At 41.5% G+C, this 17,683-nt stretch overlaps 1 protein-coding gene across 1 annotated transcript in view; it reads left to right on the forward strand.

The window, feature by feature from the left end:
• ush2a (Usher syndrome 2A (autosomal recessive, mild)) overlaps nucleotides 1–17,683 on the forward strand; it is a 186,114-nt gene that overhangs the window by 76,006 nt on the left and 92,425 nt on the right. Inside the window, 8 exon segments of the mRNA XM_088992788.1 lie at nucleotides 560–719; nucleotides 5,112–5,274; nucleotides 5,358–5,505; nucleotides 9,182–9,339; nucleotides 10,485–10,632; nucleotides 12,199–12,354; nucleotides 14,937–15,084; nucleotides 16,318–16,460. Of these exon segments, the coding sequence (XP_088848914.1) occupies nucleotides 560–719; nucleotides 5,112–5,274; nucleotides 5,358–5,505; nucleotides 9,182–9,339; nucleotides 10,485–10,632; nucleotides 12,199–12,354; nucleotides 14,937–15,084; nucleotides 16,318–16,460 (1,224 nt within the window).

The following is a 17,683-nucleotide window of genomic DNA, read 5'->3' on the forward strand; positions in this document are numbered from 1 at the left end:
TACACCTCCAATACAACAATATCAAATAGAAGAGCCGTATCAACAATTCTTGACAAAGCCAATTATTTTTGATTGACAGTTATATTTTTTGTGAAATGATTAATTTAACAATATGTTGATTGGCTCTTCCAATGTTGTGCTTTACGGTGTTTGTTTGTTTGTTTTTGTAGTGGGATTACTATTTGAGTCCCAAGAAATTTTGGATTGGGTTTGGAGCACAAAGCCTAGTTTTATTTTGTATACATTTTCTCAACTCCTCAGTTAAGAGAAGTCCGAAAATGAAAATTAAAACACATGTGTTACCATGTAGAACCATTTTAAAAAAATATTTTTCCTACCAAATTTGCAGGGGCGCATGGGCGCCGGGGCGGCATTATTGTCATTGTAAAGGGCAGACATTTCATTATAGCTCTAGCGGTTTTTGGTCTTATGACTGCATGTGTACCTAATGTTGTGGCTATTGAGTGTAGCTTTCTCGCCATGCTTGGATTCGTTTCATGAAACGATGCCATCGTTCATCCTTTCTGTCTGTTTCATGCTGCCTCGCTGTGGATTTCAGGGCTTGGCGTCTATACCACTCACGTCCTGCTGCTGTCTGCATGCACTGCTGCGGGATGCTCCAACAGTTCAAAGGTCACCATGTTGACCTCTCAGCTTCCTCCCGGGCCGCTACTAATGCCAACCCTGACCTTGCTTGACTCACGGACCATTCTGGTGGAGTAAGTGCTCACTACTATTTTCAAAATTCTATATGGCATTGCATGAATGAATTGGAACGGCAACCAAGGCGTCTCGTAGATGTGCATCAGTCGCATTTTCTGTCGAGGGAGGGAAAGGGCAGCAGCGCTCGGGTGACCTTCTGAAGTTGTGTTTACCATGCAGAATATTCTCTTGACACACTACACTTGACCTTTCGTCTCTAGAGGGAGGAAGATAAATCTCTTACACCTTTTACCGTCCTGGTCATTTGAAAATGTCGCTGGACAGTGTGTACGTGTTTATGAGCGCGCTGTGTCCACAACAAGCTGTAGTGTCATGGAAAGAAATGAAAAAGTCTTGCAAAGGGAAATACAATGCCAATACTAGCTTATTTCTTCTACATTAATCACAATCAGCTGAATTCTGAATTTTCCACATGCTAATACAGTGTTTACATTTTCATTTTCTGGCTTCTCTTCCCAATTCTGCTTAACTGAGAGGTTGAGAAAAGTTAATACAAAAATCAAATTATGGTGATCCGTTGCTCCAAAGTCAACCCTTCTCAACATTTCTTAGCACTGAAATAGTAATTACTCATCATCAGCAGATGAATTGTGAAGTTTCTCAGATAATTAAAATGAATCTGTTCATTCAAGATGGTTTGCATGACAACATCGAGGTCGGAAACCAAGAAAGGTCGATTGTGCTTTGTTGTCTGACTTTGAATGTTGCTTACAACTATCATCAGGTTGTAGCGGTGAACTAATTCTTTGTGTGCAACGCACCTTTCACAAACATTCTGTAAACATAACATCCATTTCCATCCATTTTCTGTACCGCTTATTCCTCATTAGAGTCAAGGGGGGTGCTGGAGCCTATCTCAGCTGTCTTCGGGCACGAGGCGGGGGACACCCTGAATTGGTTGCCGGCCAATCGCAGGGCACACAATGACGTACAACAGTCACTCTCACACTCACACCTAGGGACAATTTGGAGTGGTCAATCTGCCTGCCACGCATGTTTTTGGAGTGTGGGAGGAAACCGGAGGGCCCGGGGAGAAGATGCAAACTCCACACAGGCCTCCCTGCGAACCGGACCGGCGACCTCTGCACTGTGAAGCCCGTGTGCTAACCACTCGACTACCGGGCCGCCGTAAACGTAACATTTCTTTGCAAATCACAAAACACCTTCCTTTAAAATATGTTCAGCCTCCGCTGCTTTTAACAAGTATTTTCTTCTGGTAGTGCTTCGGAAACAAATTGTAATACAGTGATATCTCAGCTTACGAACTTAATTGGTTCCCAGAAAGTGTGTAAGGTGAAAAGTTTGTCTGCCAAATATTTACTTCCCATAAGAAACCATTAAAAATGAAAATAATCCGTTCCCAGGTCCCCATAAAAAATAAAAATAAAAAAACATAATTTTCTACTAAATCACCCTTAAAACTACACAAAATATACCTTATTTTACGTATCATAAATGTGCTATTGTATTGTAATTAAAGAAATAAACTGTACTGTATAATAAAGTTGTATTATTTACCTTTGTGATAGTCGTTGATGTAGTTGCCTCTTGATGATATCCGAGTGAAGTCGCAGTGCTTTCTCTGCAATAATACCCTCATTCACAATGTCCCCTGCTCGCTGCTTTTCGTTAATCCAAATCAACAGAAGTTTTTCAACCTCTTCTATTGCCTGAGACCGTTGCTTAGGCAACACAGAAACACCATTAGCTACATGTAGCAATGGTCAATTTAGCGTACTGGTATTGGGACGCTAAGTCACACAAACGAACACCTCATTCGTGTTTTCCGATGATCTCCTTCTTCTGCTCGACCGTAATTTTCTTTTGTGTCCTCTTCGGCTTAACACTAGCTTGTGGAGGAGTCTTTTTTGGTCCCATAATAGCAAAAGTATTCCACTCGATAACAAACCAAGTCTGCACGCAACGAAAGGAAGGGGTGACAAAAATTAGTCCATCCGCCACCGTGGCGTTGTTCGACCGTGTGGTTTGGTGGTCATCCGCCAAAAACTATTCCGCCAGCCACCATGGCGCTGTGTGGTTTGGTTTCGTCGAAAACTAGTCCGTGTGACAAGATTATATTCTCCCGAATTTAATGTTCGTAAGGCGAAAAGTTCGTCAGCTAAAGCGTTCGTAAACTGAGGTATCACTATTTCATTCTTTGTCGTAGTGCCATCCGTGCACCCGTGTAACGTACTGTACTGTGAGTATTGAAACTCTTTGCAGCTATAAATTCACCTGCTGTGGGAAGGAATTTGTATTGCCTTGTTAGCACGTTGGTAACAGGAACGGGTTGAAAGATCACATGTGGTCAATATTTCCCCATTGTCTGAAAGAAAGGCTGAGGAAGACAGAAATGTGCAACATCTATGAGAAAAATGAAGAGAATGAAATGGGCAAGTGATTAATTGAGAGCTTGGTGGGGGGGAGGATGCAAAAAATGCAAGAAATGGAAGCAAGTGAGGGTGAGAGATTGTGAGAAAGGTTGAGGGAGGCTCCGCGATGAGGATGAAGTGATATCAGCAGATTTATCCTCTGCCCTCACGTCACAATGCCTCACACAAATACATTCACGAGTGCACACAATAAGATATTTGCAAGCTTTCAGAAACATCAAGCGTTTTTCAACATTAATGGTGTGTGTATGCTTTTCTGAATGAATTGCCAAATGTTCTCACATACTCAGTCTTGCTGAACATCTTCCCAGAAAAGAATCTGTTTATACTGTGGGGGGAATAATTCTAGGCCAGGATTTTGTGATAGTAAGAAAAAAGCTTTGATGAATCATTTTAACATGTTTTCCTGCATTACAACCTATATATTAACTCATTCACTGCCAGATGTGCAAAATTGTGTCCACTCCAGTACCAACGTTATGGTCATTTTCAGTAAAATTCCAGGACCCACAGAATATTGAGTTTTAGGACTATGTACATAAACATTCAATGCAAAGTAAGAAACTTTAGACTCTCTTCTTTCATCAGAAAAAAATAGTTGATTCCTAAGTTACATGGGTCTGGAGTAATATGAGGTACAAGTGGGGGTGGCTCTACAAAAGGCAAATGCTGCCCCCTTGTGAGTGGTGAAAACATTGCCAGTGGTCTGACCAGTGCTTTGTCGGTATCCCCCTCAAGAAAATCCAAAAACCCCAAAAATTCAGAAATGGCACCCCCACGTCATATTTTCAATTCACAAATAAATTCAGGAATGGCAGTGAATGAGTTAAAAACTTGAAATTTGAAAGGGGAAGTCAAAATTAATACCCTCAAATAATGCGATGGCATACGTATGCTCAACCGCCTTTACCAGGAATCTTGAGATTGGATTTAATGTGTCGCTTTTAAAATAAAGTTAGTCAGCACACCCGCAGCCCTATTTAAATTGCGTCTGAAGTAAGTAAGTTAAAAAACAATTTCGAAAGGCATGTTTGGCATAGACACAAAATGACTCGCATGCAGCAAAACAGCTCAGTCTTAATTGAAGCATGGTGGGACTGGTTTCCCTCAGATCGACCTGCGAAAATGAAAATGTAATTCAGAATAGTTTGAAATACCAATCAGTTTTAACACAAAATATTCAAGCTTCTGCTCAAAATCAAAAAGCAACAACAACAATGTCAGAGAAAGCGTGCTACAACAACTGAAAGATATTTGGCATTAATTAGAGTGAATTAATGCTATCAGATGTGAACTGACTCAATAAAAATCAATTAATCCAGATATATATATATTTTTTCAAAATTGCGACCACTGCTACATTCTAGTTCTAAGAGGGTGTGTGCACTTGGAAAAAAAACACACACACAAAACAAAAGGTCACAATGATATGGCAAATGTTTTGAAATGCTTTATCTTAGTCTTGTGGCATTTGAACTGCGGTGTTGCTCTGTTTTAAAAAAGTCATCCTTCTTCAAACAAATGTGTGAAACATGCAGCTTTAATAATTTGTGCAAGATAAAATTAATATTTTGGACATGATGCAGCTCATAGAATAATACATAGAACAATAATTTGTTTGGTGGGCGGCCCAGTAGTCGAGTGGGTAGCCGTCAGCTTCACAATGCAGAGGTCGCCGGTTCGTGTCCCACACCGGCCTCCCTGTGTGGGGTTTGCATGTTCTCCCCGCGTGGGCTTTCTCCGAGTCCTCCGGTTTCCTCCCACATTAAAAAAAAACATGTGTGTGACAGTGACTGTTGTTTGTCTTTGTGTGCCCTCTGATTGGTGTCCCCCGCCTCATGATAGGCTCCACCACCCCCCCTAATGAGGAATAAGCGGTACGGAAAATGGATGGATCGATGGATTTTTTTGGTTTTCAATTGGCACAAATATATTACCTGTGATTTTTCGCAGTCTTTTCAAAGACTTAACATGGGTTCTTCTTTGCATCACCAGGTGGTCTCGCCCCTCTCAAGTCAATGGCGTTCTGCAGTTCTATGCCATCTTCGTATCAGAGTATGGGGCAGAGCCCACTCTCATCTACAACAGTTCAAAACTCATAGAAGAGCACACCCTCCGCAACCTCACTCCTGGCACGGCCTATGCCATCACAGTGGAGGTGAGTCTTTTTGGATTTGTTTTGCATCCTTACTTTCAGGCACCTCTCTTGAATCCCCAAGTGTGTTTATGTGCGCACTTCAGGCTTGCACAGGCGGCGGCTGTACCCGAAGCCCTTCTGCTCAGGTTGTCACTGAGGAAAGCACACCAGAGAATGTGCCGGCCCCACTGGTTACCCCTTTGTCCCCACATGCTCTCAACGTCAGCTGGACCGCTCCTGAGACTCCGAATGGTGAGGCTCTTCGGTTCTTTTTGACTTATATCCAAATGCACGCATTGCAATTATGGACCAAGCATAAATATACATTTTCTATACAAATGCTTTCCCCTCCTAGACTCCACTCAGTGGTTTTGGCATTTGTTTTATTGGTGAGAAAAAAATACAAATTAAAGACAACATCATGTGACTTCAATGGTGAAATTTACTGCATCAGCTCAATCATGATTCCGTCCATGGTAGAACAAACAGGTACAAGACCTCTGTGTTGTTTAGATCGACTACAAATAAGGGTGAAAAACAATTTTAAATAGGAATTCGATGAATATTCATCGTGGTTGAAGTTGGGCGAGAGAGAGAGAAAGCAGGAGGATTGTGAATCAAGGAGGCCATACAGTGTCATGCGGGAAATTGACAGCATGCATGCTCAGAGCCAGAAGAGCACACCACACCGTTTCCCTTTTCTCCTTTAAGTGGAGGCAAAGTGCTCCCTTTTGACTGAGAAGAGAACTGCAGGCTGAAAGGCCTCCCCTCACAGCCTCTCCTATTCTCCCCCTCTCCTTCTGTCCGTTACGTTTTAATTCCATTCAATCTACCCACAGTGAATTAAAATGCATTGTATGCCACAGACCTGCTTCCTTTACTTTGAAAGAGAATTCGGGGCCGTGACACCACAGAATGCTGTTCTATACGCGTGAGATTGAAGATATAGTCAGATATCGTCCGTGCAATATTCTGAAATTCCAGTTCAATTTAATTCAGGCGCTTCCTACGGTGGAGAACTTGAGACAAAGCTGAAAGCACATTGACTCTAGCACACATACACAGTTACGTGTCTGTGTGCGTGTGTGTATTTTGTTTTTCCAACAACTGCCATATTTTTATTTAGTTATTTTTTGTCATTCATGTATTAATAAATATGATCAAGCACTGCTTTTGTTGCAACTTCCAACAAGTGCCTCACATGCTTTGTTTTGCATCCCGTGCCTCACATGCTTTGTTTTGCATCCCATCAATGTTTTGTTTTTTGTTTTTTTAATGTTTTTTTTAATCCTGCTGTGGGACTGCAGTACCCAGTATACAGCCATGGATCGGGACTCAAAACGGAGCTATCCTCTTGAAAGGCAGCAGCTTGTACTTGTAGGATTATGCAATAAATTACTTTAATGTCTGTCACAAATAATCCAGGAGAATCTCTAACATATCTAGTCATATTAAAAAAACATCTTTACCTCAGGTAACATAATAAAACTTTGAGAACATTATTATCCTTATATTTTCTTATATATTATATATTCCTCATATATTATCCTTATATCCTTATATTAAAAAAATATGAATCTAATGATTACCCAAATAAGAATAACAACAAAAATTGATTATTTGAAGACGGGTGACTTGCTTTTCTTTCGCCAGCGTACCTCTGAAAATGCGACTTGGTTCTGATCCACATTAAGAACAATGCATATATGCAGCTCACCCGCAGAAAAACTTGCAGAAACATCCTGTGACTGTAAAGTGTCCTTGCGAGTTTTGAAAGGCTTATAAATGAAATTTATGATATTATTATTATGCTCTCTCGCTCCAAATGTATCAACCCAATTAATTAAATGTGTATACCAGACATAGTTTTAGTGACAATGGTCAGGTTTGGCTCACACCACTTCGCACACGCATGACATATTCATGAAGAACTGACTGCTGTGTGTGATTACAAAACCAATTGAATTGAAAAGCATGTGAGGCTCCGCCAGCCAATTTCACAGTCTCCAACATACAAATGCACTGCTACATATTATCAAATGTTATTGTCATGCTCGTTAAAGTATGTGTAATTCCATAATGTGTCTCTATGTGTGTGTGTGTGTGTTTTGCGGTGTGAATTGTGTGTGCTTTACGCTTAATGCCATATGAGTGCATTTCGCTCCATAAACCCTACAATGTGTGCGCATATTAGCCAGGGTAAATTACTTAAAGCTTTCCTCATCTGATGACAGAATGTCTAACAAGGAGGGCACTTAATCATGATTACCTGATTTCCTTATTGCTAATAGGCTTTCAGTTTTTTACTTTTAAAAAAAGGGAGGGGGGGCAGAGGAGTGCGACGACCCTTCCTCCATGCTCCTCTTTTGGCGTCAAAAAATGACAATGAAAATGGTGATGGGTTATGAAGGAGTGAGATTTTGTATATTTCTCTCTCTCTCTCTCTCTCTCTCTCTCTCTCTCTCTCTCTCTCTCTCTCTCTCTCTCTCTCTCTCTCTCTCTCTCTCTCTCTCTCACTCCCCAATTCCGCAGGGATTTGTGGGGGATAATCCTCTCGGGGATTAGGTCGGGGCAACATGCAGACAAAGAGGGGAAATAAGCCTGTTATGCATTCGCTGCTTCATTTCCCAACCTGTCTTTATTACAGCCTATACTGATATGGGCTTATTCACGCACACACGCACCCATACACATACACACGCATACAAACACACACGCATTCTCGCATGCATGTGATTGGCCACATTAAGAGCTCCCCTGATATAACTCGTGTCCGCAGGGTTTTTGTGTCTTCATTTTCCTGATAGGTGTGTGTATTTGTATTGAGCAATAATAAAACCCACACATGATTAAAGCAGAATAGACTCTTAGTTCTTACCACTGATCTTTTGAGCTCCCCCTAGTATGCATTTTTATTAAGGAAAAATACATTTGGGTGCTATTTCCTTTTTTATTAGGTGGAAGTAGTGTCATGTAATTACTGGGCTTGCATCTATGTGTGCATGGCCTTGTACTGTATCTTGTCTGTGTAGACTCTATATGCAGAGTACCTGTGCACAGACACATAACGGCACCAATATGTGTGAGCACATGCCATGAGTTTCTCTCAGGTTATTCTTTGGTTATTCTTTGGCAATGTTAGGTTAATCTTTGTTTGTCAGTCACAAGGCCAAAGGCCCAGTTTCACTTTTTTGCCGCACATTCCAATCTAAAGGCCTGCAAAAATCACAACATTGAGTTCCATGCATTTTGCTCACAGTGACAACTGAGTGATGACAGATCGAGATAACTTTTCTCCGTGGTATATTGGAGTCCATCCACCCATTTTCCATTATGCTTGTGTACATTAGGTTTGCGTGTGAGTTGCAGCCTGTCTCGGCTGAGTTTAGGCCAGAAGCAACTTACGTCCTAGACTGGTCTCTAGCCTGTTATATATCTACAAATGAACAAGATTCAATGCTCAAGGAAAAAAAACAAAAGCAAAAAAAAGAGATATCGGGCTTACGGATAATATTTCGGCATGACCCTAACACCTACTCTAAAATTTGACTCTCACCTTTGGATGCACAGGTCCAAGTGTTTTATCTTGAACTTTCACCAACAAATACTGTTAAATACTCAGGATTACCTAGAGAATGAGTTTCCTGGATGCACATGACACAGTGAAACATTTGCAGATATTATTATTGGGGAAAAAGGAAAAAGATGAATAAGTACCTAGGATTGAATGTGTAGAGATCGAAAAGACATAAATATGACTTTGTGGGTGAATGAATGCCAATTTGGTCCCAACCGGATTCCAAATGTTTTATTTTATGACAGTTATTGTGAACCAACAGCCCTCCCCTCTTTTAACTTAATATTTTTGCCCAACTAATATTATGCTTTTTGTCATTCTATATTTCCCTCAATTCCTTTTTCCCCTCAGGCATTATAACCAGCTACGGCCTTTGGATGGACAGTGTTCTTATATCTGAATACAGCCCCTCCCAGAGTTTCCAAGTGGTGAAAGGGCTTTCCCCGTGGAGCAGACACGTACTTAGGCTGCAGGCATGCACGGCGCGTGGCTGTGGCAAGGGACCAATGGTGAGTGAGAATTTGACTGGCTCACATTCACATGTACTGTGTATGTGATGAGTTATATTGTCAACACAAAAAATGATTAAGAGCTGGTCATGGTTTAATTTTTATCATTCATTTTCCAATATTCCTAGTTTCTGATGGTGCCGGTAAAAAGGGAGTTGTATTATCTTTGTATTGGTTTCTATTTCATTTTTTCACCGCCATACGATGTGAAAAAATGTGTCCACTCCAGTGCCAAGGTTTTTGTCATTACCACTCAAATTCCAGGAGCCACAGAATATTGAGTTTTAGGACTACATAAACATTCAATGCAGCGTAACAAACCCTAGGCTCTCTTCTTTCATCAGAAAAAAATAGTTAATTCCTAAATTAAATAGATATGGAGTTATATGAGCTTGAAATAAGGGGTGCAATGCAATACATACCCTTGAACAATAGCTGAAACTGGAACAAAGCTCTAACATGGAAAAAAGGGAAATGCACCCCCCCCCCTATGGAAGGGAAGAAACATTGCCAGAGGACATGCCTATTGCTTTATCGGCACCCAAACAAGAAAAAAGAGAACTGGAACAAATTTGGGAATGGAGCTCTACGTCGTGTTTTCAATTCCCGAATAAATTCGTTCATGGCATTGAATGAGTTAAATAAACCAGGGTTGTTTCTATTATGTGCAGGATAATGTGTGTGGATTATTCTGTTGGTTACTAAACACAGTAAGGCATTATAATAAGGATGGCAAGGGAGGAAAAAAATGTGTGTGTTGGTGTGCACGTGTGTGCCGCCGGGTGTCATAAAGGTGATCGATTCTCCGAGCTCTATAACGAGGGTCGGCGTGACGACAGTGACATTTTCTGGGAAATGTCACTCCTTGCTCAACGATGCCTCTGACGACAGGCCGTATTTTGGGACATTTTTCCAATATGGACGTCATATTTAGTTGAACATGAAAAACAGCTGACACAGGCAAACAATGAAACAGAGACAATGAAGAAAGCAAAAATAGAGGGGGGGTGGATTTGTAGACATCAGATGTATCCAGATACTCACCCACGTACCCTTTCCCCAGATTTTGAGGGTTTGGTGGCATTTTGATGAGAACATGTTGTGTACTTGCTCTTTAGCACATTTTTGTGTTTGTTTCACATCAGGTAGAAGTGCGCACTTCAGAGATGGCCCCAGAAGGACCAATACTGCTCGAAGTGACCAATCAGAGCTCCCGGTCGCTTCGAGCACGCTGGAGTGCTCCGCCTCACCCCAATGGCTACATGAGATACACGTTGTACCATAAAAGTGAAGGTAGTTTGTTCATTTAAACATATTATTTCTTGGCTTAAGCTATTCAACGTTAACAGTACATTTAGTTGGATCATTATGCTATACATATCCAGTATAAAAATACATACATCTTTGTCAGCATTCATTCAGTTTAGCCTCAAATTGTGGATACTTCTAAGGAAAAATGTAACGCTCAGTCGACACAAAAATGTCAACACATTAGTTGCACACACTTACAAATTTGACCTTTTTAACTTATTCACTGCCAGACCATGTGCAAAAATGTTTCAACTCCAGTGCCAGGGTTTTTGTAATTTTCACTCAAATTCCACGACCCATAGAATAATAAGTTTTAGGACTACATAAACATTCAGTGCAGCGTAAGAAACCTTAGACTCTCGTCTTTCATCAGAAAAAGTTAATTCCCAAGTTATATGGGTCTGTAATAATATGAGGTGCAAGTGGGGGCGGCTCTACAACAGGCAAATGCTGCCCCCTCGTGGGAGGGAAAAACATTGTGAGAGGTCTGACCAGCGCTTTTTCAGCACCCCCCAAGAAAAAACAATACATGAACACATTCGTGAATGGCCCTTCAATTCCCCGAATACATTTGGCAATTGCAATGACAATGAATGACTGAAAATAAGTTCATGGCAGATGACACAGTAACTTTGTGTGAAAGTCAGGTATGCCTGATAAGAAGAATAATCAAATTGTTGGGGTGGAAGAGAAAAACCGGAGAAATAATTTCACCTGTGTGACTTGGAAAGGATTCGAGAGACCAAAGTAAAAAAACAAAAGTATGAAGATTGAGTGGAGAACAAAGTCAAGTTGCTGTAAAGCAACAGGGTGGGATTCACCCTCCCGGAGATGATCGGAAAAGATTGCAAGTCGCAAGTAGGCAACACATGACAAACAACACAACAGTGGAAATAGAGCCAAAACAAACAAGAAAAGTGCACGGGATGGGAGGGAAGAAGAAAATTGACCAAAATGAGAAGAGAACGACCGAACAGGAACTCGCACGGTGTTCCTTTAACTTGCACAGATTCATCACATCACGCACGCACACGGGCGCTCTCGAGTCAGTGTTTGATCTGCGCCTCACGCAGGAACAGACAGATTAAACCGAGTGGAGGAGGAGCGGGGGTGGATAGAAGAGGTGCACAAGAAAGAGAAGGGGGGGGGGGGGGTCTCGCTCTAGTTCCGCATAAGCCAGCGTCGCTTTGATACGGCGCGCCTTCATCAGTTCACACAGGCCTGATATGTGTTTGGGTGCATCTGTCCATCTAAATATATTGGATAGGCTTGCATTGTGGGATTTTCTGATCCCCTTTCTTTGACTATCCCTGCATAACCCTCAATATGGAAAACCCTCTTTTGATCATTCCCGGTTAGTATTCCCCTCTCTTCAACTCATTCTCCCGCCTCCATTTCCCCATTCCACGTGCGTATGTTTTATTAATCGTATTCTGGCCGTCACACTGATGACGCTAATAAATAAATGCGGCATGCCAATAACGTCACTCTACGTACGCAAAATCCTCCCGCAGGTTGACAGCATTTCTCTTATCTGTCGTCTGTCAGATGGCGATGTGGTGCAGGACGTGGGCACGGAGGCCGGCAGGGGGTTGACTTTGACGGACCTGCGGCCGTACACCAACTACAGCTTCTGGGTCGAAGGTTGCAACACACAGGGATGTGTGGAGAGCCCGGCGCTTAATGTTACTACGGCTCCAGCAGGTTAGCGCAAATGCAAAAATCCCCTTCAGGAACTCTCTGACTTTGGGTGTCCTCGAGCCTCTTTGCGGGGAGAATTTTGTGGGAGGCCGCACAAAATTATGGGCTGTAATTGGTCAAAAATTGCTTCGTTTTGGCACAGTCCAAAAAGAGGCCAAAGCAGCTGGTCAGAAAGAGACTGACTGCAAAACTCCAAAAGTGACGTAACAAGGCACATGATGCATGGACAAACACACCTCAGTAGTCAACTTTAATCAGAGATTTCAAGACAGACTCGAGTGTGTTTCGCGGCCATTTGCCAAACAACAAAAGAACCGCTCAAGAAAGTTCCTGTGTTCAAGTTCAAAACAAAGACATGAGAAAGTATAAATTTTAAATAGCAGACGTTTCCTCTCTTTCCAAGCGGCTTTCTACCTTCTGCGCCTCTGGCATCTCTTTAGACGTCTTTAAGGCAAACTGTCTTGATGCATCCTTGTTCCATGAAAGAACAGAGGCGAGAGAGCCGAGCGGGAGACACCAGAGGAGAGGAGGAGGAGAGCGGGCCCCGAGAAGTGAACATAAAAGTGCATAGTTTAAAACGATTAGTGACACGTTTGATATTGTACCTGCTAACGCAGCATCAGAGAGACAAAGGCTCACGATTTTTGTGCATGTGTCTGTGCGTGCCTAATTGTCATCCTTGTGCTAAGATGACTTGCGCAATCAGTGCGGTTCTAGCCGCACCAGACCAGGAGTGTTTGATTGAAGGGTCACTTCTTCACATCCAGAGTGCCTCTCTTATTTTACAGAGTCAAAACAACCGGTACCCACCACCCCCATCCCTACTTTATGTCACCCTTAACATATTTGCTTCCCTTCTCGCGTCCCCTCCATTTTCTCTCAGAGTGGAGCCATCGCCTTGGCTCAAGATGTCATTTCACGGCACAAAACACTCTTCTGTCACTCTCGGAAGTAAAAGAGCTGAACTGAAGAGTTCAAGTAAAGAGGAAGTTTGTGCTGGCGGTTCGTCTTTTGTCACGACGATGTCATAACCATACAATATGGTATTAGATTAGCCTTTATTAGTCTTGCACTAAGCACAGCAGCAACGTGATAAAAGGAAGAGGGAAGGAAAAGAAGGAGAAAAACACAATACAAGAGCCCCTGTGAAGGCAGCCATTCTCGTGGCGCCTTCTTGAAGTCAAAAGAACAAAAAAACAAAATAGCAAATAATTTGACAACACAAAATACACTGACAGTCGTTCAATCTCAAGCACTTTCTGCGACCTCTTTGTTGTATAAAGCAGTTCTAGATGAAAGAGTAGAGGATCAAAGCATCCTTTTCACTGGTGAATCAGGTAATGGTGAAATGTGCACCTCTGCCACAAGCTAAATTTTGAAGCAAACACCAAGCTGTAGCATCTATTGACCAAAAGCGATTGTCTCACATTTTCTGGCCCACGTAAATCCGCTTTAATTCTAAGCCGCGGCCGTTCCACATACACATACCTGTCAACAACTCCGGTTTTGCTGTAAAAACTACGGTTTTCATTATCCCATTTCGGGTTACGGGTTGAAATTATGGTTTCCAATCGAAACAATAAATCCAAAATTGTCAAAATAGTAAGTAATTCAAAACACGAGAACAGGAGATCAGCACAGTGCTAGTTGTTAGCTTCCTTTAGATGAATTGCGTATGCACATGGTACGGGTCTTTACTGTAATCCAGATTGACAGCTCATTCCTGGAATCGAGACTCAAGAATTAGCATTGTTGTCGTGTAATGGAATCTGCCGGAGAAAAATCAACAAAAAGTGTGAAAAGTAAAAGAAAACCACAGTCGTTTCATAATGAATACTCCCAAGCATTTCCAGGAGTTAAACCTTGCTCAAGAAAAGGTCAAAATTACGAGAGTTTGTAATTTGAGTTTCATATCTCTCAACCTTGGCTAATGGCTGCGTGTATAAATGATTACAATTCCCGTATAAAAATTGTAGTACGCCGTACATTATTTGAAATGATTACAAAAAGCAAATAAGCGGAAATGCAGACAGCTTACTGCACTGCACAGAAATGGATGGACCCACGTTTCCTCTGCGTTTTACGAGGCTTTTCTGGTTTTAGAAGTTTGCAGGTATGCATACGCATCGGCGCTCTCCGCTGATGCTCCTATGTGAACTTGGAATTTCTGCATTAAATAATGTAGTCTGATCTTTTTGTTTCATGACATACATATTAGTTTTGACCAATTTTTATGGTAAACTTTTTTTTACCCCAGCTCAAAGTAAAATAGGTAAAAAAGTAAAATATTTGTTGGTGACAGCAGGTTAGTGCAAATGCTCTGACCTCTACAGGTACGTATATTCAATTAATGGCACAGTCCCTTCCTCAAAGGTACCACTGTACCAGTGCTCATGAAGGAAACCAGCATTTTAATTGAGCAAGTCAAGTTCGAAAGACCAATTGATCTCTTTATCAAGGATTTTTAGCGAGTTCAAAAATTGAGGAAAACTATTTGAGTTTTAAATATTTTCCTTCTGTAGTGCCACCCACTGTCACTCCTTCCATTCTTCCTCTTCCACCCATCATGATTTCTCTCTCTGCAGCTCCAGACGGATTGTCCGCCTTGAGCCTCGGTCACGCCACAAGCACCAGTCTAAATGTGTCTTGGGCCAAACCAGCCCATGCGAACTCCCCGGGTCCTCTTCACTACAGCCTTCAAATGAGGAAATCGCCGCAGAGACACATGAAAAGGCAAGTGGTAGCAAACAACATGAGCATACGCCTGTCACAAAAGCACGTCTAGTTATCTTTCAATAAGCGTACTTATTTACGAATGAATGGATACATTATAGAGTCCAAAAAGAATTTGTCACATCAACATGACAAATCCTCAGAATTTTTAGCTGAATGAGCTCGAGGGATAAGATTGACACTAAAATCCACCCAAAAAGGAATATCAGAGGGCTGAAAGAGACAGACAAGTACAGAACATGCAATAGAATAAAGAGAAGAGGGGCTGTGCATCTGATATGTATTCATCGCATGCTTCCTGACAACAAATTGCAATTTAATCCAAGAAGAGGAGGCTCTCATTCGGTGGTAATAAATAAATGACTAGGTACATGTATTATATATCAGACAAGCATGCCCTCCTCTTCTTGTGCTTTAGAGATCTCATTGTTCCCTGATTTATTCATTCATTCATCCCCTCCGTCCAGCTAATGCTAAATGGCCAGTGGTCCGTCATTTATGACACCAGTCTGTGATGCTACCCGAGTTTCCCTTCGCCACGCACAAAGAAATGAGAACCATGCAGGTAGCATGTGGGAATGTGATTAAAAGCTGCAATTAATTGAGGGGCACCCCTCATTTATTTTCCAGAGTGGTTTTGAACCGCTGACAAATGTCCATGGATTTGAATGAAAATATGATTAATACTAAGCAATGTTGTACCACTTGAAAAATGTTAAAGACAGTGAAAACAATTAAAAATTCAAAGGATCGAATGTACTGTATTTTCCATTGTATAAGGTGCACCCAAGAGCCTTCATTTTCTTCAAAAGAATACCCTGCGCCTTATACGCCGGTGCGCCTTATATGTGAAGTAATATTGAGTCACAACAGGTCCCTCAACTATTGTCAGAAGACACCGGCTTCCTTTCCCCCCGTCGAAGAAGTAGTATGTAATCCCAGCCTCTGTAGCACCTTATAATGTGGTGTGCATTATATTTGGAAAACTTTTAGATATTTATATATTGTATTTGGATAACTTTTTACATTCAATGAAGGTGCACCTTATAGTCCGGTTCGCCTTATATATGGAAAACATTTGAAATTTCTTTTGTGGGTGCGCCTTATACTCCGGTGCACCTTATACATTGGAAATACTATAGTCAAGATTCCATTGCAACAAATAAGTGAACTTACAATTTGAGGCACTTAACAAAATATTTTTACATGTCGTGGTTTTCTATTCACATTCAGGCTCCTGGAAAACGCAACGGATACTTTCTCCTACTACGTGCCCGACCTGTCTCCGTACACCAGATATCAATTCCGACTTGTGGTGTCACACACACATGGACAGACTACGAGCCTCTGGGAAACCTTCTACACAGAAGAGGACAGTAAGTCTCGTCCGTCCACATTTGGCCATATTTTCCGAGTATATTAACAATTTAGAAAACATCAATAAAACAAGAAAAATATCAGCTATTTTGGGGGTCACATGTGGGTCAAAAGGACTTCTTGATTTAAAAAAAAAAGAAATAGCACTGTTTTCTAAAGAATAATATTAGCAATATATTATTTTACATAATATATAATAGATTGTAATGTTGCCCCAATATTATGAAAGAATGAATCCTACACACTGTGTAGGATTCAGTGTGCGCCCATGCACGTGCGTTTGTGTGAATGCGTCTGTGTGCGAGTGTGTGAGTGACCTAGCCAGTGTCATTGCAGGCTAATTGTTGCTAATAGAATCATACTACCCAATGCTACAGCCTCTTCAGCGAAAAGTTATATATTAATTAGCGGCACATTATTGTTGCATACATAATCATTAGGCTGCTGAAATTTGCATACGTTAGATCTGCGCGCATGTACACAACACAAGACGTGTGTTTGTACGAATCCTTGTGTTGTTGTTCACGTGAACACAAATACACTTTGACAGATTTATTTCAGGCGCGCACTCACCCTGTATCTGCAGACTTTTCAGAAAGTTTGATTCATGGTCATATATTCCTTAACTTGGAAATTCAAAATAACATCCGTGTCGTGATTTGCAAGGTGGTGGTTGTGGTGGTGGACCCCAAAAAAGCAGGCAGAAGGGAAGAGCAGGGTGTATTTGACAAAATGTATGAAATAAAAGTGAGCAAGAACAAACATCACAAACAAAAAAGTCATCAGAACAAAAAGGTCCAAAGTAGCAAACAAACCCATGATTTAAACCTGTCGAGACGAAGCAAATCTGACAAGATGGAAAAAAAAAAAATGAAATGACACTGAATGGTTGTGCCGGGAGTCCTTTTAACTGCCACTGAATAAAACAACCAACACCTGTGCAGCTGCATGCGGGGCCCGGCAGTGCCACATGTTGGTCGCAAACCAAAACGTGACACCCAGACACACAAAAGCTCCGCTAACAGTTATGCTTATTTCACGAATAGACTTGACAAAATATTAAGTAAGTATGCCTTGATATTCAATTGCTCACGTTCTGCTCGTGCCTTTTTCCTGGGTAGTCCGGTTTCCTCCCACATTCCAAACTCATGTGTGAACACACTAAACTGTCCCTAGTTGCGAGTGTGAGCGTGGATGGTTGTTCGTCTATGAGTGCCTTGCA

Source organism: Hippocampus bargibanti, linkage group LG03 (genome assembly GCF_051943395.1).
Source record: "Hippocampus bargibanti isolate YZ-2025 linkage group LG03, ASM5194339v1, whole genome shotgun sequence".
Taxonomy (NCBI): domain Eukaryota; kingdom Metazoa; phylum Chordata; class Actinopteri; order Syngnathiformes; family Syngnathidae; genus Hippocampus; species Hippocampus bargibanti.